The sequence below is a fragment of the Oculina patagonica genome, chromosome 1 (genome assembly GCF_052425735.1).
Source record: "Oculina patagonica isolate OP01 chromosome 1, crgOcupat, whole genome shotgun sequence".
In the NCBI taxonomy this organism is placed as follows: Eukaryota; Metazoa; Cnidaria; class Anthozoa; order Scleractinia; family Oculinidae; genus Oculina; species Oculina patagonica.
Window position 1 is genome coordinate 28,898,755 of NC_135758.1, and position 25,778 is coordinate 28,924,532.

General features: G+C 39.6%; 4 protein-coding genes across 4 annotated transcripts; 3 read left to right on the forward strand and 1 right to left on the reverse strand.

The window, feature by feature from the left end:
• Positions 1-2,610: 2,610 nt before the first annotated feature.
• LOC144649673 (BTB/POZ domain-containing protein 6-like) lies at positions 2,611-4,066 on the reverse strand. The gene has a single exon (XM_078509233.1). It carries the CDS (start codon positions 4,050-4,052, stop codon positions 2,694-2,696), a length of 1,359 nt encoding a protein of 452 aa, XP_078365359.1. The 5' UTR covers positions 4,053-4,066; the 3' UTR covers positions 2,611-2,693.
• Positions 4,067-4,220: 154 nt separating this feature from the next.
• LOC144649683 (BTB/POZ domain-containing protein 6-like) lies at positions 4,221-5,748 on the forward strand. Its single transcript, XM_078509244.1, has one exon. The coding sequence runs from the start codon at positions 4,267-4,269 to the stop codon at positions 5,566-5,568; it is 1,302 nt and encodes a 433-aa protein (XP_078365370.1). The 5' UTR covers positions 4,221-4,266; the 3' UTR covers positions 5,569-5,748.
• A 2,646-nt stretch (positions 5,749-8,394) lies between these two features.
• LOC144646236 (BTB/POZ domain-containing protein 6-like) lies at positions 8,395-10,568 on the forward strand. The gene is made up of 2 exons (XM_078505780.1): positions 8,395-9,025; positions 9,973-10,568. The coding sequence occupies exons 1-2, from the start codon at positions 8,395-8,397 to the stop codon at positions 10,566-10,568; spliced, it is 1,227 nt and encodes a 408-aa protein (XP_078361906.1).
• A 2,255-nt stretch (positions 10,569-12,823) lies between these two features.
• On the forward strand, positions 12,824-25,774 carry LOC144662505 (dimethylglycine dehydrogenase, mitochondrial-like). Its single transcript, XM_078523321.1, has 15 exons — positions 12,824-13,199; positions 14,480-14,642; positions 14,982-15,080; positions 15,910-16,099; positions 16,964-17,143; positions 17,727-17,952; positions 18,782-19,024; positions 19,899-20,109; positions 20,801-21,058; positions 21,223-21,353; positions 21,894-22,111; positions 22,730-22,887; positions 23,536-23,595; positions 23,727-23,861; positions 24,800-25,774. The coding sequence occupies exons 1-15, from the start codon at positions 13,057-13,059 to the stop codon at positions 24,986-24,988; spliced, it is 2,604 nt and encodes an 867-aa protein (XP_078379447.1). The 5' UTR covers positions 12,824-13,056; the 3' UTR covers positions 24,989-25,774.
• Positions 25,775-25,778: the final 4 nt, after the last annotated feature.

Here is a 25,778-nt window from a genome sequence, read left to right on the forward strand (position 1 = left end):
GGGTCAACTTCATCTTTGATGAACAAATGCAATATCAACAAATTTTAACACTTCTGAAGATATTTATACATCTGGGGTCCAGCATGAAACAAAAACCCTGAGCTGCTGTGAGCATGGGGGGAGAGAGACAAGCCTGCAAAATTGCTGCATTTAAATGGAGATCTGGTACTGGTTAAGAACTATTTACATAAATGCCAATGATAAATGATCTTTTGGATTTGCGGGTTTTCACTACCTGAATTATACGGTTTGTATATTGTTGACTTGAAAAAAAATTACCGGTATCTCACAAAGGGGGTCACGGGCACCCCAGGACCCCCTCCCTGGCTATCCCTAGATATAATATTGTAAAGTAGTGCAACAAATAAGAGACCACCTCATATTAAGGTTTTAAAAGTCAGAGATCTGTGCGCATGCAAGTTGCATGCATATTAAGCATTTGAGTTTCTTTGCATATGTAAGAAAACTGCTTCCCCTAGCGCCAAGTTAATTTAGCTAACTCACAGAAAATTCTAGTTTCTTGACAGTGTCTTATTGTTTTATCTTATTTAAAAAGTTTTATTCTGTTTTCATTTTTTATTGATAATATATTTGTAGTAGTATTAACTTTTATTCTAGGGGAGGGCCACAGGTTTTTCAGTTTTTAACTGTAAAGTGTAACCCTCATTAAATAAAGTTGTTATTATTATTATTATTATTATTATTATTATTATTATTATTAGAGTAGTTCTTGAAACAAAATCATACAGAGCATACTATAGAATTTTAAACTAAGGCACTAAAAAAATTGTCAACAAATCTTGTCTGAGATCTCTTCCTTGATCTTTTGTGCAACAATCTTCATTTACAGTTAATTCTGCAACTCTAATTCAAACAATTACCAACATTATCAAATTTACTGCCACTTTAGTGGGTTCTCTAGGGGTTTTTTTAACAGCCTGTCAAAATCACTTAAATGTCCAGGATTGAACGCAAGTATTGTTTAAATTAATGAGTACTTCATGTTTGATTGTGCTATATGGCATTTCCATATTACTACATATTTGACAAATTTTGGTGTGTTTTGGTGAACTTTTATTTATCAGACACTTTGTGATGCCTGTCACGAGGAACGTGCATCTCATTAGCGTTTAATCCTGGACATATCTGGCCAAAATGCTTGCATCATTCACTGCCAGTGATTTTTCAATTCAATAATAACAGGGAAGAAATCTTTACATCAAAGCAGAAATATTTTTAAGCAACAAATCCTTTAACAATAGTGTAGTGATTATGCAAAACAATGCTGAATAGATTCCAAGAGTGGTGCTTACATAAAGAGGCCTTTGTTCCAATGCAGCTGCGTGGTATTCGACTGCAGAAGAGATAGCTGCATTGACATTTCAAGCTATAAACATTCTGTTGTTGTTGTAGTTGCTTTAAGATTACAGCAGATTCAAGTTGCTAGGTGGAAATGAAAACATTTACTTTTCCCAGACAAAACATTGTCATTCCTGCCTAGCAACATCTGTCATTTTACCCTGCAACCGCATCAATTAACCTTGACAATGAGTGCGACAACTGAGACCTTTAAATGCACAACCTAAATCTGCTGTAAAAGGGCATTGACAATCAAGTGAATGTTGCCAAAGGAATCATGTGGGGGGGGGGGGAGGGGAGGAACTTCCCATACATTCTCTAAAATAAAGTCTAAGCGATGTTCTTACAACTTGCAAAGCAATCATTAGTCAGCTGATATATCTAAGGCGCATGAGCAGTTCTTCTCATTCTGAACTTGCCAAAACAATTTCAACAACAACAACATGGTGCCAGCAGGAGAGTTCAGTTCTTTTATTATCGCAGCCAAGGAAGTTTTCTACGTTTTGTCTATTATAAAGCTGCAAAAATGTCTCTGGAAAGGTTCTTGTTGTCAACATGTGGTGTTTGTTGTGAAATCAAAACATGATGGAAATATGGTAATGAAAACATGGCGGTGAAATTTATCAGTGCAGGTCTGAGCTATATTGTTCCTGCTCTATTGTTTCCATGTTGTTCGTTGACTTGGTTGTTCTTTGTTTGATGTCATTTGTGTTCCCCCTGTGTGTTGAAAATCGTGGTACAATCATTTGCATTTCAGCGCTAAAAAAGTAACGCAACAACACAAACTTCTGCGTTTTTATGACGACGATGACGAAATTTTTGGATAAAAATAGTGCATTAACATTTTGAGTGAAAATAGTTCTGACCCCTTTACAACGTTGTCGTGGTTGCTTTACTTTCCATTTCGCGGGAAAAGATCGGCTGCTGTCACGCCGTCCAAAATCCGCTGACTAGACTGTAAATTGATCGCACTGCAAGTTGTGAAAACTTCGCTACTCGGACCCAGACCTAGCTTCTATTCCACCCCCCCCCCCCCCTCCTCCCCCGACCCTGGAATCGTGATTGGTTTTAGTATATCTTATGATTCGTTGAAAAAGTTGCACCAAACATGATAATGCAAAGCCAAAGCAAATGCAAATTAGTTTTGACACTCAATTGAAAATTACTCTTATAACAAAGGAATGCCCTGAATATAGCACTACTCTTGCACAAGCTCTACATTATAGTCCTATACATGTTGCTGAGTGCACTTAAATTAAGGTCACCTCTCAAAGGAGAAATTATGGCTAGAGCTGGAACCAAATAGTTACTCCTTTGCTACCTGTACTTTTGGATCACTCTTTTACTGTGAATAAAAGCGCTGCAAATTCATTCGCCGTAACAACGCCATCTTCAGTATTAAACACAACCCACTGATGAGAAAAATCAAATGTCACTCCAGAAAAGTGAATATTATTAATGGTCTCTTTTCCAAGCATATGGTCAGGGCCATCTACTGATGCTTGAATGAAGTATGTAACATTTTTCTCAACAGCAAATGGAACATCAAACAAAACATCAAACCCATAATAAAAGCCATTGTTACACTCTTTATACTCCGATGTAAAACTCCCAGTTTTAGATGCAAGAATGGATCGATCACCGAGTAATATTTTTAAAGTGACTTCAAATTTACCACCATCATTTCCTAACACAGAGACACCATGCAACATTATATCCTTGTCAACAATGATATGGAATGGAAGAAAGTCTTCATCATCAGGATCATACACAATGTATTCATCAAGGCCGCCATGAATAAAACTCTTGAATGTACATGTACAGCATCGCAAAAGAGAACCCACTCTATGAACATGCGGGAAGCCAACTGCTGAAGATAGGTTGGAACTAAAATATTCCATGATGTTACTTGTTTCCTTTTCTGTTAGTATCTTGCTTGGAAGAACAACATTCACAAATTCGCTCTGCTTCATGACTGGAAAACGTATATTTTTTACAATCTGTTCTCCAAGGACTTGTCTTTTGATAGCGCCGTCTGCTTTGAGTTGTTGCCTCTTGCATTCTTCTTTTGCCCAGCAATCTACAGCCTTGAACAACTCCACTTCTCTGATTTTCATCTCATCCCTTTCCACTAATTCTATTAAAACAGACCTCTGGATCTCCACGAATTCACTTGATTGCAAAGCATCCTCTGTATTTTTATCGATCAGACGCCAACAAGGAGGCAGAAGAACTTTAACATCATACTGCTGAGCGCATTTTAAAATGCAGAACACATTTGAAGTATCTAGATTCTGTCTTAAATATTTAGCACACTCGTTCGTCAGGATCGGAATCATGTATTTCTCGGCCAGATACAACACTTGCATCACGTTATTTCCGTTCAAGCAAACTTCATCAGTGTAAATGAAACGCAACAACTCCAACATTCCTTCGTATTCACAGTCAGGGAGATCAATATGATCTTTGGTCTCAGCCATTTCACCGCAAAACATTGCAAAAAACACAGGGCTCGAAATCGACAACAAGAACTTGTGCGCTGGAATGGCAATCTTGCGTCTCTTGCTGCCACTTTCGCTGTCAATACTGGGCGCTTGCACGATAAATTTCACATCACTTAACGTGTCGTTATTAAACAAAAACGTACATCTTTTGTCATAATCCACTGACCAGTTCTTTATAGACGAAGGCATGATTCAAGAAGAACTACACAGTGACTACACGAGGACTTCACCACATCTGCTGCCTGTGCGACACGCTGGGTCGCTGGTGAAATTTCGTGAGGCTTATATAAGGAGAAGTTTTTTGCATAACAACCGCTGCAAGAAAACGAGCCCACAGACAGAATTGCACTTGGTTTGAGTTGTGTGCAGCAGATTTTTGTGATTTGTTTTAAAATATTCTACCATGTCTTCGCTCAAAACGAACTGGCCCAAGACTTATATAGAAAGAAGCAAGTTTATGTTTAACAATGAGATCCTAAGTGACATCAAATTTGTTGTTCAAGCGTCTCAAAACGAAGACAGCGACGACAGCAAGAAAAGCAGGATTGAAATTCCATCGCACAAGTTCTTGTTGTCAGTTTGCAGTCCTGTGTTTTTTGAAATGTTCTGTGGTAAAATGGCCGAAACCAAAGAACATATTGAACTCCCTGACTGCGAATACGAAGGTATGTTGGAGTTGTTGCGTTACATCTACACTGATGAAGTTTGCTTGGACGGAAATAACGTGATGCAAGTGTTGTATCTGGCCGAGAAATACATGATTCCAAGCCTGTCCACCGAGTGCACTGAGTATTTAAGGAAAAACCTGACTCCGTCAAACGTGTTTTGTGTGTTAAAACACGCCAAGCAATATGAAAGTAAAGACCTTCTGTTGGACTGTTGGGATTTGATCGACTTTAAGACGGAGGAGGCCTTGAAAACAGCTGAGTTCCAGACAATGGAGAGATGCTTTTTGGAAGAACTTCTGGACAGAGATACGCTAAGCATCACGGAGATGCAGTTGTTTAAGGCTGTAGACTGCTGGGCAGGAAAAGAATGCGAGAGGCAGAATCTTGAAGTGGAAGGGTCTGCTAAAAGGCAAGTTCTTGGGGAAGAGATTGTCAAAAAAATTCGTTTTCCTGTCATGGAGCAGAGCGAGTTCGTGGATGTTGTTCTTTCAAGCAAAATATTAACAGAAGAGGAAGCAAACAACATCACAAAATATTTCGATTCCACTCTCACTGAACCAGTTGGATTCATAGAAACCGAAAGAGTTGGTTCTCCGTTGCGATGTTGCAGATTCGAGAGTTTTGATTATGATCGTGACTGGGTTAATGATCCAGAAAATCGTGAGTATGTGGAACTGACGGTAGACAAAGACATAAGATTGTACGGTGTCTCCCTGTTTGGTGATGATGGCGGCGAGTATTCTGTTACCTTAAAAATTCGAAATGCTAGAAAGAGATCATTTCTTGCAACCACTACTGGCACTTTTACCTCTGAATCCAAGGACTGCGAATATGGTACATATTATGGCTTCGATGTCTTATTTGATTCACCGGTTTTCTTAAAGAAAAATGTTGAGTATTATATCGAAGCTTTAATTGATGGCCCTGACTCTGTGATTTTCAAACATGAGGCTTGTAATGTTGCCCCCTGTGCAGGAGTGGTTTTCTATGTTGACGGCACATATCAGTTTGCAGAGTTCCTGTTTGTTATAAGATAAAAATTTTATCTCTGGTAAGCTATGCAAAATGCCAATTTTTGTACCTGTAAAAGCTTTGATAAAGTCGCCTCTAATTTTTGTAATATCCCCCCTCCCAGCATTTACAGTATGTTTCACAAGTTTCTGGCATTGCAACCATTTAAAAGCTGATATTGCATTAATTTTACAAAGTTACATTTCTAAAATAAAAAAAGAAAAAAAAAGAAAAAAAAGCAATTATTGCTTTTTTTTTCTTTTTTGCCCAGAAAGAACAACAATTTTGTCGACTGAATTAAGTCATTTGCCCAAAAGGTCAAGTTAAAAAAAAAAAAATCACTGTTTGGAGTTTTAAGTCTACATTAGAATCCCGATTCTCGAACCCTCAGTTTCTTGAAACTCTTGTTTACCTTGGAAAGTACTTCTGTAATTTTAACCCCGATTTCTCTAACCTTTCAATTTCTCCAAGCATTTTTAATTTAAAATGGAGTTTTGAGAAATTGGGATTCTACTGTATATTCCAGTCTAACACATGTAGGATGTTGCAGGAACATATATACAGTTTACATGTATTATCAAAAACATGTTAAGAAAGCTAGACCAGCCATTGTTGCAACCTCTTAATAAAATGGGTCTCAACTTTGCGGCCTTTAAAACTAAAAACACCAAAACTTCTATAATGCCATATAATTTCACCCATTTTCAAGTGTCACCATTGATGTTTTTATTAAGTGAACTTTACATTAGCAAAAACAATGGCTATTTTGGATGTGCAGTTCCAGAAAATATCTATACCCACCCCATGGAAGGTCATTGGAAATTCCAAAGGGGGAAGGGGGGTCTCAAAAGCCAACATTTTTAAAGTTAAGTATGGGACTTAACTGGAATTTCCAGGTGGGTGGGGGACTAAAAAAAAAAAACATTGGAGGGGAATGGATATTTTCTGGAATACCACAAAATCACACCATAAAGTTGATGGCAATATGCTGAATTCAAAGTTATTGGTTTAGGTTTTCTTAAGTTAAAATTACCGGTATAACACTTAACTTTGTAGGGTTTGCATAATATACTCATAGTATATGTTTAATGTACCGTTTTGTTCGTAAAGAACTTGTTTGTAACAGTAAGACAATATTTATGATGAAACATTATATATACAGATTTTTTAGATACGTTTTAGATACTGCTTGAGTTCATTTCAAAAAGGATGTACTGTTGAGCTTTGATAAGTTATTAAGTTCAAAATTATTACTAGGTTTGCTAGAACGACACAAACCTTTGGAGTGTTTGCATAGTTAGTCTGCCAGAGGATGTATCATCCTGTTTAGTTTAGTTGTTGCATGTTCTATTGTCCTCATCTAAGGCTTCTTTTTTGCCTACCAGACGTATGTTATAGAAAGATAATAATAGAAACAAAGGTCAACACAAAGACCACAACAGAATGATTTGCAAAGCAATGGTTAAACAATGTGTCCTCATTTTTATCTGGTACCCAAAGAAGAAGCTGCTGTTTGTTATTATGATACATAGTTATATAGCTGGAAGTTTTTTCCCAACCTCATGTGCTCTCATAATTTGGTTACTTCGAGGTCATGTGACATCCACCAACAAAACTGTTTTCTGCTAATGGTCTCTGAGTGGGCACATTGCAAAATCTATGATGCTACCTGCGAATGTTGAACCACAACTGCATTTGCACATAAATCTTCTAAATGTGTCTGTTGTACTATATAACAAATACCGGTAACTTAATAACTGGTCCCTGTGGAAACTAGTTAATTTTGTTTCCTTTAAATCTTAATGTTTCCATTCGGCAGGCTCCACCTTGGCAGATGTTAAAATTCTCAGGAAACAAAATTAATTTTCTCCTCTTGGGGCCAGTCCTTTAGTGTTTCTTGTTACGCTGTATGTGTTATACACTGTTCTGTTTATAAACTTCTTCATAGCAGTGTAATTGTTAAGCATAATAAATTAGTGATAACAATGAATAAAAGTTATATATTTGTTTATTTTAATAAATTGGATTAATAATATTGTTGGGTAATGGCAAGGGTTGTCCTTTCTTCAGTAAAAATATTATAAAGATGTATTATAAGCACAAAATTTATGCAAAGGGTTTTTTTTTTCTTGCAGTTGTTTGTCTGATTCAAACTACTGCTTGTTATTAGACAATTGTCCAAAAAATAAAAATAAATTTTATGGTTTGACTTTCAACAACAGAGAGCCTGACAGAATATGTTGATAAAATTATAATCCAAAAGGCACAGTTAAATAGTGCAAGGGCAGATCCAGGATTTTTTCTGGGGGGGGGGGAGGGGGTGGGGGTGCACCTGTTACGTGTAGTGTGATCTAGTGTTTTTTGCAATAGATTTCGGTCTGGCGGCTTAGCTCCTGAATTGTGCGATTTTTGATACAAGCGCCAAACGTTGCAGGATTACAAGCATTCACATACTATTAACTAATCAATTCTCGATATAGTGCCAACGCCAATTTCCTATTTTCAGTTTATAGTAAACAGCAATGATATTTTCAGCCAAGAGGCCCCTCCCCCACAAAGTACTTCTTGTGCTTTTATACACCTCTTATTGTAGATTTTATTTCAAAAATAAAGATTTGAATGCTGTCAATTAGGCTTATAATTGTTATGTTTTACCATCTTTTTTATACCAAAAATTTATGGAAAAATATTTTTTGTTTCCCGCCCTCTGCCCCGTCGCGTCTTTCGTTTGCGCTAGCGTCCAGGTCTCTCGCGTTTCATTCCCCGATCCCACGTTATACGAAGCACGAAATTGTTTTGGCGAGGAAGAGCTGTCAGAGAAGTGCGAGAAGTGCTTTATATCAGAAGTAATGATGGCTTTGCTTCCAAAGAGGTGGCCCAAGACTTATAAAGAAAGAAGCAAGTTTATATTTAACAACGATTTATTAAGTGATGTAAAATTTGTCGTCCAGGCGTCCCGAAATGGCGAAAGTGACAGCAAGAGAAGCAAGATGGAAATTCCAGCTCACAAGTGCTTGCTGTCGATTTACAGTCCTGTGTTTTTTGCTATGTTTTGTAGCGAAATGGCCGAAACCAAAGAACGTATTGATCTCCCTGACTGTGAATACGAAGGTATGTTGGAGTTGTTGCGTTACATCTACACCGACGAAGTTTGCTTGAACAATAATAACGTGATGCAAGTGTTGTATCTGGCCGAGAAATACATGATTTCTAGCCTGGCGAACGAATGTGCGAAATATTTAAGAGAAAATCTGGATTGTTCGGTTGTGTTGGGTGTCCTTAAATACGCTCAACAGTACGAAAATGAAGATCTTCCTTTTCAGTGCTGGGATTTTATTGACAAGAAGACGGAGGAGGTGTTGAAATCAAGTGATTTTGTGACAATGGAGAGATGCTTTCTGGAAGAACTACTGGACAGAGATACGCTGAACGTGAAAGAAGTGAAGTTGTTTAAGGCTGTAGACTGCTGGGCGGAAAAAGAATGCAAAAGGCAGAACCTCAAAGCAGAGGGATCCGTCAAAAGACAAATCCTTGCAGGGGCGGATCCAGGATTTTTCAAAGGGGGGTGGCTGTTTACCAATATTTTTTTGGGGGGTGGGCTTTTAGGCAGTTTTTTGAAAGTGGGAGTGCAAATGATTTTGGATGTGAGGCCCATATATTTAATACAGCCGAAGGCTCCATCCCCCTAGGAGGGTCTGGGGGCATGCCCCCTCAGAAAATTTTGAAAACTTGAAGCCTCTTAGACGTGATTTCTGTGATTCTGAGCAGCTTTATACAGCTTTCAATTAAGTTATTAAACCACTGTTTTTCCTTGAAAATTTGGCAAAATATTCTTTCTTCAACTTACCTTGACTTATATTTCCGAGAAAAAGTCTAGTTCTTATGAAATGAACAATGATTGAAATTTAAAGTTGACAGGTCACGAACTTACAGGAAAGAACAGATATGCGTTTTTTGCTCACCCACGTGCGTGAAAAGTTTTTGCCCTTTGCAAAGTGGCCTGGGGACAACGTTGGCGACTTTGCTTGTTTGTGAAATCGCTTCAATGAGAAAAAACTGGTACAAACACTCGCTGAAAAAGATGTAAATGGAGAAGAAAATCATTCCAGCAAGGCTAAAACAACTGGATAATCTAATGGATTAACTCTTGAAAGTTAAGAGGAATCTAATTTTTTCAAATTATACACACATGTTTTGTTACATTAAGCCAGAAGTTCGTAAAACAGGCTGTCGAAAATCTCCTATTTTTAAAAAATGGCCTTTCTTTACTTGACAGTGAAAGGTGGATGGACATTGTCCTTATTTTCTATTTTAATATGTTTATTTTCATTTTTCTGGTGGATCAAGGGGGGTGGCTAGCCACCCAATCCACCCCCCCTGGATCCGCCCCTGCCTTGGAGAGAAGATTATTAAAAATATTCGTTTTCCAGTTATGAGGGAAGACGAATTTATAAATGTTGTAACTGTGACCAATATATTAACAGAAGAGGAAACTAGTAACATTATGAAATACTTCAATTCGACCCTGACTTTGCCAGTTGGGTTCTTGGAAACCAAGAGACTGGGTTCTCCTCTACGATGTAGCTTTTACAGCAGTTTTGATAACCGATGGTATGATAGTAACATCCCAGAGGAATGGCAACTTTTTGTTCTGACAGTTGACAAGGACATAATCCTCCATGGAGTCTCACTGTTTGGTAATGATGGTGACGACTATTTGGTTACCTTAAGAATCTTACATGATAAAGATGATTCAGTTCTTACAGCCGTGACTGGGACTTTTAAGTCTGTCTTGAAAACATGTCCATTCAACGGTGATGTTTATTATGGCTTTGATGTTTTACTGGATTTTGCAGTTGCCTTAAAGAAAGATGTGCCTTACTGTGTTCAAGTTTCAGTTGATGGTCCCGACTCCTGTGTATTCCAACGTACACAGTCTGATGTTGTTCACTGTGCAGGAGTGACATTTAAGTCGAAGTATGGGCCACCAACTCAATTTCCTGAGCTTTGGTTTAAAGTAAAATAGGCTTGAAATTAAGGTGCTGACTGAAAAAGGACATGTTGCAGCATCATGTGGTAGGGGCAAATTTACAAGCCAGGGGAGGGGGGAGGGGTGTACTCAAAACGTTTTATACGGGGAGGCTCCACCCTGAAATCCAAACCCTTGACCTTTTGATATACCATATAGACAGAGAAGGCACCCCTTTCGTATACCTTTTTTGAAGAAAGGTACCCCTTTCATGTACCTACTTTAGAACACTACATCCGTTTTAGACTAAACCCTTGGAATGAAGTTAATGAAAGGTTAAATGGCAACTGTTCTTTTAAATGCCTCAGTAACAGATTTCCTTACCATTAATTTTTATATATTCACAGACCTGAAGCCTGAAAAAGGTACCCCTTTTGGGAAGAGCCTTACCATATAGGCCATTATAGGGATACCCCCCCCCCCCCCCCACCCCACTCAGGATTTACAATAATTATTTACCGGTATATGCACAAGAAAATCTAGCAGGGACAAGTTGCAATGAAATACTGCCAACGTTTCCTAAGTCAAAGGCATGAGATTGCCATCTTCAATTTTTCTGAATATGTTCCAGCTATTTCCAGAGATTTTCTGAAGATGTTCTGACAACTTCTAAACATTGGCAAAGCGTACTGAAGGTGTTCGGACGATTTTTAAACGTTGCCAAAGTGAGTGAAATTGATTCAAACATGAATAAAAATGCTCATTTTACTGGATTTCTTTTTGCCAAAATTAAAATGAATTTACATTTGATGGGTTTTTAGAGTGAGAAATTCAAATTTAACAGTCAGGCATGAGAAATTGGCCTGTATGTGTGTGATCAATATTTTGGATTTGCAGGTGTAAGGCTCAAGCGCAATGTGAGAGTTGGCAGGTCTCCAAATTATGACACCCCACAGCTCACTGGAAAGTATCAGCAAATGCAAGGAATTGTGCTGCTGTAACATGTTTCTGCTACATTTTCTTGTGTGTTTACATTGTAATTTTGTCCCTGCTATACAACATGCTGCTTCATGCCCTTGCAACTTGCCCCTTTGTGTTTTAAGATGTTTTAACAAATTTAACAAGAGAAGTAAGAGAGAGGGCAGAAATGGACTGACAGTGCAATGCATTCATTACACACGTTCTCCATGTCAAAGCAGGTCTGGCAGGTGCTTTGGCAATGTTCAAAGCTGTTTCCAAGCATGCTTGTTGAAGGCAAGACTTGGAATGGACCATGTTTTTCTTGGAGGGGGTGGGGGAGGGGGGTATGTGAATTTTCCTCTGCAAACCTTTTTTTTAGTTTATGCACCTCTATAAAAGATTTTTTTTCCCGAAATTCCACCTATATTTTGTTATACATATGCGTTTGCAAACTGTGCAAACAATTTTTCAATATTTTTTCATGCCCCCCTCTCCCCCCTCTGCAAAAAAGTAATGGTCCTTCCCTTTCAGGTTTGTGAGATCCTCACTTGTTCTATCAGCATATTGTGGCACGACTCTGCTGCTTTTCCAGACTTTGTGCAGTACTCAATTGCACAAGCTTGGCTACATTTACTGTCAATGTTTGGGACAGAGGTGTCCTAGAATAATGAACTCTTGGGTTAAAGTTTCTTCTTTCGAAACCAATGTCAAGGTTGAATTTTAAACCTGACTGACATTTTCTTTCAGTCGTTTATCAAATTAAATTGCCCGTTTAAGTAACCTGCCATCAGGTCGACGGAAAAAGAGAAAGCCTGATCGCAGGTTACGGTTTAAGAGACCTTTTGAGCTTCGTGTGTAAATTACCCATTTCAGTTCATGATATTAATCAGAGAGTTTTTTCTTTATCTATCCGACAATTATCCATTCATTACTGATTCTCAAGGGTAATACCACTTGTCTTAAATGGGACAAAACGAAGCTTACAAGGTCTATTGTTGTGCCGTCGTGCAGACGGTCAAATAGCTTGTCTCGATGATAGAAACAGCATAAAGCGTCTGCTTAGGCTTGATTTGTCATTAATGATAACATTATTATTGTAATAGTTTCACGTCACGCACGACGTGACGCATTAGAAATATAGAATAATTTTCCACGATCATTGTTTGTAAACCGTCTCAATCTCCTCCATTATTAGCCATTGTAATTTCTGTTGTTTTGCTATTTTATTAAACTTCTGTTTAAATTTTTCTTCGATTCGATGGTAATTTTATACATAACATAAGTGGGGTCAAAATTTCGTGACTCTTGTTGTGTAACGGCTGGGCGTTCATGAATATGATAATCCAGTACTGAAACCTGTCAAACGGGAAAGGAGAGCGACTGTGTGGAAAATTGGCTGCAGAGTCACGAACACTGTTAAGAAGAGAAAATCTGGTCTTCTCAAAACAGCAGCATTGAAACTAGCTTTGAATTTAACGAAGCTTCTTGGACAATTTTCTCACGGCAAGAAACAATCAATATCAGTCGGGATAAAGGAAAAAAATAAGGTTTATAAATTTGCATATGTACCGTGTCTGGCTGAAGAATGTCTAGCTTACTGCACTCCCGTTGGAAATGGAGAGGGATATATCCTGCATATCGTGCTGCCTCGAAGATCAGAAAATTAAGGAACGTTGATTCAAGAGTTCTATCGACTGGCCACATCTACTCAAGTTCCCAGGACTCGAGGTAAAATAAATAGGACTTGCATTTAGCCAGAATATAAAACAATTGTTTAAGGCTGTCTAGCGGTGGTGTGTCTAACCGCACGTACGATCAGCTTGGGTTCTTGTTCAGTCAGATCGTTGTTGTTACGTACTTAGACACACAGTTAAAATGTTGGTAAGCCGTTCCTGATATTGCACGGGAAATTGTTCACTGATCACGGTTGGATCGTTGAATGTTTGATATTTTTAGAGTGTGCGAACATCGAAGATTTCGTGACACGAGTACAAGACTGATTATTGTGTTACTACCTGTTTCGTCCATTGTTTCACGTCATTTATTTTTCGGCGGGCTAAATATTGTTGTAATCTAATTTCGTTGGTTACGAGTTATTAACCTTATACCTTTTTTCTTTGTCCCATGCTCGTGTCATGTTGAAAATTGATCTACATTATATATCACCGAGCTTAAAAATTACCATCTTTATTACTTACTACACGACTTTATACTTCTTTTCTTTCCTTAATGTCTGCTATTTTTTAAATTAATCGTCACTATCTTAAAACCTCACTCCTATTTTCAGACCACGTTTTTACCTGAATTTGAATAAAATTTTAAGAGATTTAAACGGATAGGAATGGAGGAAAGAAAAAGATCTGAAATAAATTCAATTCATTGACCAAAGTGTTAGGGTAGCAAAGGATTTATGCGTGAAATTTGTGCGTGAAACGGGATCACAACACCCCATTTGCTACCCTCAGTGTTATGTGATCTAAAGTAACCTCACGCGGTAATCATTTATGAAATTTATCTGTTTTGAGTTTTGTTTTCAAGAGACTCTCAGTGATCCCTAGGGTGTATTGCAGCAACTGAAAACGACACGTGTATACAGTATTTTATATTCAAGTAATTGTTTCCATTGAAAGTTATGCAAGTTTTCCCCCCTTAGGAATATTAAAAGGCCAGTTTACACTAGTTTACACGGTACGATTTGTCGGCCTGATTTGGCCAAGATTTGATAAGAAATTGGGTGCGCAGTTAAAAAGCGGCCCGATTTTTTAAAAAAATCTGTTGCAGTTCCAGAGATTTTAGAAATCGGGCCAATTTTCATGCTCGCATTTCAAATAAGGCAAAGGAAATCGGGCCGACGAATCACAGCGTGTAAATTTGCTTGAAACAAATCAGGCCGACAAATCGTAGCGTGTAAACTCGCTTTTATAAGATTTTGAGAAAAGGTCTTTTCAGTGACAAGCGCAGTTATGAAAGTTAGCATGCATCGTATCAATCGTATTTTTCCATTATAGCCACAAACCGCTGAACAAACGTTTAAAAGAAGATGCCGAGGCTGTTGTCATCGGTGGAGGAGCCTTGGGCACCAGTATCGCCTATCATCTGGCCAAAGGCGGAATGAAAGATGTGGTCCTTCTGGAGAAATCTGAACTGACTGCAGGCTCAACTTGGCACTCGGTAATATAATGTTTGTCAGTGGAATCTGTCTGCCGGGTCCTTTTAGCCTGAACATTAGAGAAAGAAATGGGAACGAGTAAGGAGACATGACTTTTGAAATGTGACTGAGACAAAAAAGCCTTGTCATATATAGCGAGGTTCAGTTGTCGAGGCGTGTTTCTTCGCGGTGTTTAAAAAATTTATATGATCTTTGCACGAGGCATGAAAATGGCTTATTGTTCATTACGTAGCTGACACAAGAATTCGATTCATTCGCGTTAACTGGCGTAAACTTGTATTTCAACTCATGTTTCTCTTGTTTTCGTTTTTTGTCTTTTTGTTTTTTTTTTGCTTGTTTAGCTTGGTGTTACTTCTCATTATAACCCAGTGGTAAATATGAAGCCGATAACGCACTACAGCATGTGCTTATACAAACAACTTCAAGAGGAAACTGGCCAGGTGAGTACTGTTGATTTTCCAGGTCTTAATCCTCAGCAAGTTTACCCTTGATTTTACTCATAGAGCAGTTTTCAATTGAGTGTCGTAAAACCAAAACCAAAGCAATTACTCTGGCCAATCACAAACGACACAGACAATCCAGTGAACCAATCAAAACTCGAAACAAATACATGTAGCTGGCACGAAGCGCGGGAAAACGTGCGCGAGCGAGTCACAATTGGTATTGGTTTTAGTTTTGATTGGCTGAGAAAGTGGCGCGAGATTTTTAAACCAATCACTAAACGTAGTAATGCAAAACCAAAGCAAACGCAATTTACTTTCGACACTCAAGTGAAAACCGCTCTAGTATTTTTCAAAACAAAGCTATTATATAATTTTTTTATCTTTTCCTAATCTCGTCCAATTTACCAGTTGCAATAATCTTTGTACGGTGTAGCAGTTTGATTGTAGCCAATCAGATTATTTTTTGGAACACTTTTACGCCTCTTATTTGTGATGTTAAAGAGAATAGGCTTTTATCACGTCCCGGTCACATGGTACAAAATCAGCCATACTGGGACGCAAGTTACGTTGTGGAGCATCCAAAAGAATTAAGACTGAAGTCAAGCTTGAATAGTGCGAGTTGCTTTGTTCTGGGTGTCCCACTATGTAGCTTGCGGCCCAGAATGGCTGACTTTGTACTATGTGATCGGGTCGGGCAAAAGGCCTATTTTGGAGGCTACAAACTAAAATTTGTAAATGGTTGTCAAATTCACATCGTAACGTAAGTAACTTCCTTTCAAAAACAGTGTTTATAAAGGAAAGACACTAGTTAAAAATTTGTCTACAGGACGTAGGGTTTCATATGTGTGGTAGCATACGAATATGCACAACTCCTGAGAGACTGGAGGAGGCAAAGTACCAGATGCAAAGACATGGCTGGCAGAAGGCGCCACAGAGGCTGATCACCACAGAGGAAGTTGCACAAGTACATCCGCTTCTGAATGTAGACGATGTGTTGGGAGCTTTGTACTTCCCTGGTGGGTATTCATTTCTTTCGTCGTTATATCTTGTAAAAGTTTGTTTAAGTAACACTGAAAACGTCCGAGGACTTGCCCGGGGATGTTTGGCCTTTCCCTTGAGCCACTCCCACAAAAAGTTTTTCTGATATCATGTACGTTTTCTTTTTCCAAATTTCCCACCAACGTTTTCCAATTATGCTAGGCCAGTTCATTTGCTTTTATCAGCTTTTGACAATCAACTGAGTGGGCCACTTGCCCTCCGACGAAGCAAAGCAGTTTCTTTAATTCTTTTTTCAACTGCAGTTCAAGAATTGTCAGCGGGAACGAGGTATAAGCGATCAGTCATCGTCTGCGGTTAAAAACCAACTTCATGGCGAGCATGAACTAAAGTGCTGACGCTCAGCCAGTATAAAAGCTTCTTTACAAACAATCGTCCCCCATATATAGAGCAGTTTTCAATTGAGTGTCGTAAAACCAGAAGCAAAGTAGTTAGCTGTAATCACTCTGGCCAATCACAACGGAAACAGACAACCCATTGAACCAATTATAACTCGAAGCAAATACATGTAGCCGGCACGAAGCGCGGGAAAACGTACGCTAGCGAGACATGATTGGTTTTGGTTTTAGTTCTGATTGGCTGAGAAAGTGGCGCGAGATTTTTAAACCAATCACTAAGCGTAGTTATGCAAAACCAAAGCAAACGCGAATTACTTTCGACACTTAATGAAAACCGCTCTATGCATTTCTAAACTTAGTTTCACCATGGGAATGGGAAACTAAAACTTTTTTAAAAAATATTTATGATCAAATAAATCATACATGTTAGCTATGAATGCTGACAAAGTTTGTTTTACGATATTCGTATTAACGACATATTTTCAGAGGATGGCTACCTTGATCCGTATTCCATGACTCAGGCCCTTGCTATCGGAGCGCGGATGTATGGTGCCGAGTTGTACATGCCTGCTCCAGTCACTGGGCTCAATTACAGATCTGACGGCAGGTGGGACGTACAAACACCGCACGGGACAATCAAAGCTAAGCATGTTGTCAATGCAGCAGGTAACTGAATAGATGATTCTATCTTTGACCTAATGGCTCTTTGTGACCGCTATTCAATTTACATTCTGTGTTTTATAGACGGAATCCGTCAGGAAATCAAGTAATTAATTGTAGTTGGACAAAAATAAAATACCAGAATAATTTAAATCCTATTGCGTTATTTTCTACCCTTTTTAAAAGCTAAAGATGAAAGGAAGATATAACCATAATTTGCGGATAGAAATCAAGTTATTTACGGCTATAAATATCGATTTTTTGAAGAAGCGCAGAAACAATTTGGATCCCTGATGATGCCGTAGATCGGCGAAAGCTTGGATTTTAAAACTTTTTAACACAGTAGTGGCCTCAGTTGAACTTTTAACATTTTTATTTTTTTTGTTGGCCTAACGTTTTTAAATTGCAATCCGTTTCCATTCGCAGCCAATAATGCTAGTTATTTTTTAATAAATTTCAGATTTTATGCGACACAAATATAAATTTTGGCGTTCCAAAAATCTGGTAAAATCCGTGACACAGTCCCTTAATACCCGAAGTCCTGGTGGATTTCGTCTTAAACTCTGTGTTGTTGTCATTTTATTTTAAGGTTTCCATGGTAGAGAGATCGGTCGCATGACGGGAAGAGAACTTGCCTTGGGCATAGTACACCATCAATTTGTTATCACGGGACCAATTCCCGAGGTGGTTAATTTAAAGAAAGAGCTTCCTTTTATGAGGGACTTGGAAGGTTCAGTTTACTCCCGTCAGGAGAAGCAAGGAATTGGGTTTGGCATATATGAAACTGCTGACAAGATGAGAATGCAAGATGACTGGTAGGATTGTCCTTTAAGGTTCCTAAACACGAGGGGGCATGACGCAAGGACATGTCGCAGCGACAAAAAGGGACACGTATTAGGAACGTGTAGCGGGACATTTGTAGGACAAAACCGGGCAGGCAGGAGAAAGACAGCCCCAAAAATAATCGGCCGGTTTTTATATTTGGAGCAACTTTTTTCCGTACTAGCAACTTTTTGTTTTCTGAGCGGTTTCTAAACCAAAGATTTCCAAAGATTCTCCGATTTGTTGTTCGAAGGCCATACGAAAGTTTCCGATCATTTTTCGAACATTTCCGAAGATAAACGAAATTTACAGTTTCGAATTTTCTGCGGGGCTGAACCCCCACATTTTCGTTCGAGGGCGCTACATCCCCCCTGCTTCATTTTGATGTATGTGTGTATATTGTGATTTTGTTCCCTCTATTTGTCCCCGCTACACGTCTCTCAGTGTTAAATGTCCCCTAAAGGTGAGCAACCCATGATTCAGTTGTCGCCGCTACATGGCTTCATGTCCCATCAGTGTGAACAACACATCATTTTGTCGCTGCTACATGTCCCTGCGTCATGTCTCTTCGCTTGTAGGCACTCTTAGTTTTGTTGCTTTTTGCTGTCACAAGGATCATGTGACATGCTCGGACCATCCATTTCGACCTTAACCGGTTTTGTTTGATTTGGCTGGTGTCGTAACAAACCCATTATTGGTTGAAAAGGTTGATACATGTAACTGTTAGGCCAAGCTCTTACCAAGTTAAAAAGGTTGATTTCAATAGAATACGATCAAAGTGTCAGAGTGCGCATTAACACACGCATATTTGCTTTTTTCAAGGTGGGACTCAGTTCCTGAGGGATTCGGGAAAGAACTATTTGAAAGTGATTTGGACAGAATCAGTGATTACATGACCTATTCAATGAAGCGAACACCCGTCCTAGCCAATGCCGAAATTACGAGTGTTGTTTCAGGCCCCATTACGTACTCCCCTGACGCTATCCCCATGCTTGGTCCCGATGCAGAGGTTCCTAACATGTGGCTGGCCATTGGGACGGGCTACGGGATTGGTCTCGCGGGTAAGTGATGGCTGCTATCTTTTTTCTGGTAAAATGATTACAAGAACTTTTCACATTACAGCATAAGATGAACGGAGTATTTGCCGTGTGATCTCCCTAGCTATTGATTTCATGCAACTGTTATATGGCCCTTGTTCACGAAAGCCACCGAGCTTGTTTTCGCTTTATAACGCAAATTAGGCACGTGATTTCTGAGGGGGCAAACAAGCTTAAATGGACAAATCTCAGCTGTTTTCTTATCATTTCTGATATTTTTTCATATCATGCTTTAGTTTCAGTATTTTTGTAAAACTGTTCTAAGTTTTACGCAATTTCGGCGCTTTTAGTAAAATAAAACGGCTTGCGTAGTTAACAAGTCAAGTTATCGGGAGCCTTTTTCAAACTAACCTTAATAATGTAATCATTATTCCGTAACCTGGATCTCAAATGTCATTTTTGGGCAAATAGTTCACTATTTCGTCGAGCCGATTATCCAAGACACGGCTCCATTTCAATGTTTGCCCCTTGGCAGACAACGTGGCTTATTTGTATTATAATATGAAAACTATCATGGCGGCTATCGTGAATATGGTCTATTGCTGACACAACGGGACATTTTCCAGGGACATGTCGCACCGACATATCATGTAGGAGGGACATATTGTGTGTGCACACAAGAAAATGTAGCAGGTAGGGAACGGTGCTGACAAGACAAGGGACATGTTGCCGGGGCATGTCGCGGCACAAATGTCACAAACGGGCCCCACAAACGGGACCTATTGCTGCAACATGTTCCTGCTACATGTTCTTGTGTGTGTACATGTGATTTTGTCCCTGCAACATGCCCCTTTGTATATCAACACCTTAACAACTGTTTATTATTTCTTTCTTTTCCCCAGGGGGGTTGGTAAGTACCTATCTGATTGGATGATCGATGGAGAGCCGCCGTATGATCTCATTGAATGTGAACCCAATCGCTATGGTAACTGGACCACAAGGGAATATGTGTTGGCGAAGGCTCGAGAGACGTACGGCCTAAATAACGAAATGCTGCATCCAAAATTAGAGAGATGGGCAGGTCGCCCTGTCAGGACAAGTGGAATATACAAGGTAATTGCATGGCGTTTGTTTAGTTAAGAAATAAAACGCACGCAAGTTCATCATAGCAGAATTCTTTCAAAAGGCGGGGGCATTTAAGTGAAGATCATCCTTTTCTTAATTTAAAATTGGGTGGGCCCAGATAAAGCATGTTTCAGTAGATTGAAGGGATCCTAAATACGTACATTTTTTGACAAAAAAGGGGTCGGTGGGGGAGGAGTAGTGCTTCATGAGGCCCCCTTCCCTGATGAGACTTTCGGCATTTCTCCAAACTTATTCTCGTGTTTCATTAGCGGCTTTTCATATTTCCTAATGTGACTTTATATTGTGTTTTAAAACAAAGCAAACTGCAAAAATGGAAAAATAAAACATCTCTCTCTCTCTCTCTCTCCCTCTCTCTTTGTTTGTTTACGGCGCACATTGCCGGTATAACCAGAATTTAATATGATTTTGCTATTAAGCACTTCTTTAAGCGGCCTTATCGTGATCGGCAAATCCTTCAAAAATGTATCAGTTTTCAACTTTCAACTTCTTATAGTGCGACAGTTGTATTTAATTTTAACCTTTTCACTTTTCACAAAATGCGCCGAGACCAATGTGACACCGTGTACGCATAATATCCAGTTTGCAAGAATAATAAAAGGAGAACATCTTGAATATACCATGAAGTAGTCGTGACTTTCTTTTGCTATCTTTTCTACAGAGACTTTGCGAACGAGGTGCGCAGATGGGTCTCCGTGCTGGCTGGGAACAGCCAAACTGGTTCGCACTTCCTGGAGACGAGCCAGGGTACAAACCCAGCTTCCGACGAACAAACTGGTTTGAGCCAGTTGGTCGAGAATGTAATATGGTGCTGAATAAAGTCGGTATCATAGACTTGTCACCTTACGGGAAAATTGAAGTCAAGGGAAAGGATGCATCTGCGTTTATGGATATGATCTTCGCCAATGAGCTACCCAAAGTAAGTGTCCTGTTTAGAAACGTTGAACAGACAATCGGTGATGTTTGCCGCCATTCTAATGTTCTGAAGAATAACAGCCAGGTATTTATAATCTCTTGGGCTGCTAAAGCCAACGGATGGTTCTTATACTTGTTTTTCTGTTGATTTATTTTTAATACTTTCAGATGGGGCACTCAAACGTTAGTCACATGCTGACCCCAAGGGGTAAAGTGTACGCAGAAATGGCTGTCACCTGCATAGCACCAGATCACTATTTTCTGGTCACTGGAAGTGCGACTGAGTTTCACGATCTCAGGTATTTTTGATGGAAGATGCTATTGTTATTTGTGACACTCCAAGCACTCAAAAAGAATATGTATAGGGGCAAGGTCTAAAGCTACCAGTTTAACTCCTATACACCCACGTTACGAGAAAAAGCAACTACAGATCTATTTTCCAAGAATCACTCGCGCGCTGGCTCACGCGTTCTTTCGTGATTTGCGTGCGTGCGTGCCTGCTTGCGTGCGTCGGCGTGCGTGCGTTCTTTCGTTCGTTCGTTCGTTCGTTCGTTCGTGCGTGCGTGCTTTCGTTCGTTCGTTCGTTCGTTCGTGCGTGCTTTCGTTCGTTCGTTCGTTCGTTTGATCGTGCGTGCGTGCGCGCGTGCGTTCTTTCGTTCGTTCGTGTCCGCGCATACATCTTTCACCAGGGAACAAACACCAGTGTTTCAACACCAGTGTTGCATGACTAACTCATGCCACATAAACTATCTTTCATTTGGTAATTTAAGAGGGCTCGCGACTCGAAAGCTATGCTAATTTAGAGGCGCAATTCTTATTTTTGACCCTGTTGCTTACAGGTGGTTGCTGGAAAACCAACGTAAAGGTGGTCACAATGTCACGATCAAGAACGTCACTGATGACGTTGCTTGCCTCGGCATCGCTGGACCTCACTCACGTGATGTACTTTTAAAGCTGACGTCATCAGACTTGGGTGACGACAGGTTTCCATATCTGGCGTTTAGGAACATAGAAGTCGCAGGACTTCCCGTGCAAGCTAGTCGCTTCTCCTTTACAGGTAAGATGTATTACGTACATTAGTTTATACAATGACTCCTTCGAAAAGGGCCGACTTTAAGCGGTCTTAAGCGGAAGTTGCCGTAAACGCCTCAAAGGCTAGCTAGCCTTGTTCGCGCGCAACTTACCCGGGTAGTCAATAAATTTTCAAACTGGTGTATAAGAAAGTTGGGTAAATAGTGGTCCGCTCTGGGGGACATTCACGCATTGTATAAATGTAAGCCTTAAGAATAACCAACATCTAATACGGCGTCAATTTCAATATATAAAAATTCTAACTACGCTCAGAGGCTACGGGAAAAAATAAGAAATCCCTAACTTATCCCTGAAGCGTAATGATTAGTGCGTTGTACTTAGTTTGAGGAAAGCTGGAAAATAAAATACTACACATAAATCTGCGCTGGACTGGAAAAATTAACAAGGTTCCAATTTATAGATTACAAACTGCAGAGACGGTAATCCCCCTTACTTCCAAATTCTAACGATCAGCATTTAAAGAGTTGTTTGGCAGTTAGAAAAGATAATTAATGTGCCGAACTTCCTAATGCAAGGACTGATAGATGTCCTTACACAAACCCTTCATTATTGAAGGTGATTGAGTGGTTTGGTTTTGATGCAGGTGAATTAGGTTGGGAGTTATTTCACAAGAAGGAGCACACAGCTGACCTGTATGAAGCTTTATTGAAAGCTGGTGATGATCATGGTATCGGAGACTTTGGCACCTACGCCTTAAACTCGTTGAGACTAGAGAAAGGGTTTCGTTCTTGGGGTTTTGAGGTATTTTATAACTTTTTTATGCCCCCTAAGTATTAATTTTGTTCTTGGGTAAGACACTTTACTCTTAATAGTGCCGCTTTCCACCCAGGTGTATACCGGCGACAAAATGCTGGAGGCGGTGGGGGGGGGGGGGGGAAGGGGGGGGGGTGTGGTTACCCTGCGATGGACTAGCATCCCATTCTGGGGGAGTAGAAATACTCCTTCCCGCTTAATACAATAGAAACCGGGCTAAGCTCCGGCAGTATGGGCCACTTGGTTCGAGGCTATCTCCCTAAGTATCAATTGAACAATCCCACTCCTGTTAGTTACGAAACCCTTTATTGTTCGATTTATTGTGTACCATGTACTATATTTGTAAACTAGTTAGCGAGTCTTTTACCTGAGAGATTTGTTCGGTGAAAGTTGTGAGGTGACCTCGCATCACTGATCCCTTTAATTAAATAGTTGAAATGTTAAAGCAATGTGTACCGAGTGCTTTTAATTTTCTCGTCTCTCGCCGGACAATTTTTTTCCCGCGCTAGACACTTTAGATTCTGTTGACAAGCACATCAACTCACGTGTAAACACTTTTGCTAACCACAGAGGATTTTACCCTACCCCAAAATATATGTTATTTATCGTCATGGCTGTTCCTTATTTTGCTGGCAGATGAATATGTCAACTAATGCTGTTGAGGCAGATTTGATGTCGTCTGTTAAATTAAACAAGGTAAGACACGCTTCTCAGGTACATAGCTTTCAAGTTAATAGTACTAATTTAAAATATATTTGTGTGTCACATGTAACACTGTAGTGGAATGCAGCCCAAACAAACTTTTTCTCGCTCATTCATTTAAACAGGGTGTCAATTTTATTGGGCGAGATACTCTCCTGAAACTTAACAAGGATGATTGTGAACGCATCTTGTGTTTCCTAACGGTGGATACAACTGATGTAGACCCTGAAGGGAACGAAACTGTTTGGTATGCCAATAAGGTACGTTAATTACACTTTTTATGTCCTCGATTCATCAATAATGTGGAAAACGAATAATGAGTTACTTGATGATGAATGGAATAAAGAGGTCGAACCATGGGACTGATCGATGGGAGGGTATAGAAGGGGAGAACTGATATAATGGGACACTGAAGGCTACCCACGAGCATAACGTTTGTAATCTCAATCAATCAATCAATCAATCAATCAATCAATCAATCAATCAATCAATCAATCAATCAATCAATCAATCAATCAATCCAATCAATCAATCAATCAATCAATCAATCAATCAATCAATCAATCAATCGAAGTTAATTACCCTCGGAGCTGACGGGGGCTGACTAGGCCCCTAGCAAAACATATGCTACTAGCTATAGGGGGAGAGCTTTCATAAAGGGATTCTAGGTCATGTCCCTGAACACACACGGGCACTACATTTGAAAATTTTCCAGGGAATGGACACCCCCATAAGGAAACAACAAGACATTTTTATAGTATGCTACGTTAAGGGAACACTTTCCTTGAGGTGACACTCGGTTATGGTCGTAGTCATGACCATGGCCTTGGGGCAAAGGGATACGTTCTACGCTTCGCGCTCTTCCTCGCGCTTCGCGTTCGGACTCCCCTTCTTCCTCCCCTTCGAACGCTGGCCACGTAGGCTCAGTTATCCATGGGATACAACACCCGATTGTTATCTTCCATAAGGGTAACGAACTCCCCTTCTCCCTCCCCTTCGAACGTTGGCCAGGTAGGCTAATGGACATTGTAAAGAAAAGGAGCAGGGAAAAAAACTGCATTGTTATCTTCCATAAGAAGGTTAGTTACTCTGGTCTGGTCCCTTCATCTTTCCCAGGAAGTCGTATAATGTTGATTTAGTTTGTGGTTGGATACAATGCAAGTGCTTCAGATTTTGCTGTTTATTTTATCCCCATCAGGTTGTAGGATTTACTTCAAGTGGTTCTTACAGCTACCAGCTTAAGAAGAGTATATGTTTCGCATACTTGCCTCCTTCTCTGACTGATCTGGGCTCCCGTGTGGAAGTGGAAATGTTAGGAAACAAGTTCCCCGCAGTTGTCGTTCAGCAGCCGTTATTTGATCCAGAACCAATTCGCTCGAAGAAGTGATAGAGGAAAAAGAAGCACTCTCTCTCTCTTTATTAAGACAACGCATACACTCTAAATTAGGTCTTACTTCAGTTGAGCTAGTGATGTTCTTCAGCGTAACAGACGTGCAAACTAGGCATTCATTCGGCATCTCATCATGTTAGAATCCGAGCTCGGCTCCGGACGTTTTGCCACCCACCTAAATGGCTGGGAGAGATGTGATCAAAACCAGGGTACAGTGAACGAGTCCGCTTTGTCAACACCTCAATGATCTTTCGTACCGAACGCGGAAAATCGTTGTAGTATTTTTGCGATCGAGCCGGAAAAAGTGGTCTTAAAAAGATTGGGTTTTATTGATTACAAAAAACAAATTGGTAGTACCTCATTTTTAAGGATATTCCTCAGCAAACGCGGAAAATAACTGCAGCGCAGTTTTGAGATCGAGTGGGAAATAAGGTATTTTTTTACAAAACAAAACAAAACAAAACAAAAAAACTGAAATTTGGGGTTTTTATCAGGAGCAGGGTCAAAAGGTAGCGCATCCTAACCCAAACACAAGGTGAAAAAAGAGGATTATAGTCTGTAGGGCAATCTTAATTTTAATGACATTTGTCTTAAACTTCTCATTTGGATATGTAGAGTTAGATTTACATGGTTCGTAATATGTACATGCAAATATTACAGACTGTAGTACAGAAACACCAAACAAGGTGAAAAATGGGAAACATTCAGCACGGAAAATATAAATACAATACAAAGTAATAAAGGACTTAACAAACTTATACACAACCCTCATTTTTTACAGTATTTT

Coding starts and splice junctions, on each gene's coding strand:
- LOC144649673 (XM_078509233.1), bottom strand. CDS start 4,052: ATGCCTTCGTCTATAAAGAACTGGTCAGTGGATTATGACAAAAGATGT.
- LOC144649683 (XM_078509244.1), top strand. CDS start 4,267: ATGTCTTCGCTCAAAACGAACTGGCCCAAGACTTATATAGAAAGAAGC.
- LOC144646236 (XM_078505780.1), top strand. CDS start 8,395: ATGGCTTTGCTTCCAAAGAGGTGGCCCAAGACTTATAAAGAAAGAAGC. Junction 9,026..9,972: donor CTGCTGGGCGGAAAAAGAAT/GCAAAAGGCAGA, acceptor TTCGTTTTCCAG/TTATGAGGGAAGACGAATTT.
- LOC144662505 (XM_078523321.1), top strand. CDS start 13,057: ATGTCTAGCTTACTGCACTCCCGTTGGAAATGGAGAGGGATATATCCT. Junction 13,200..14,479: donor TCAAGTTCCCAGGACTCGAG/GTAAAATAAATA, acceptor TTTCCATTATAG/CCACAAACCGCTGAACAAAC. Junction 19,025..19,898: donor GGGATTGGTCTCGCGGGTAA/GTGATGGCTGCT, acceptor TCTTTTCCCCAG/GGGGGTTGGTAAGTACCTAT.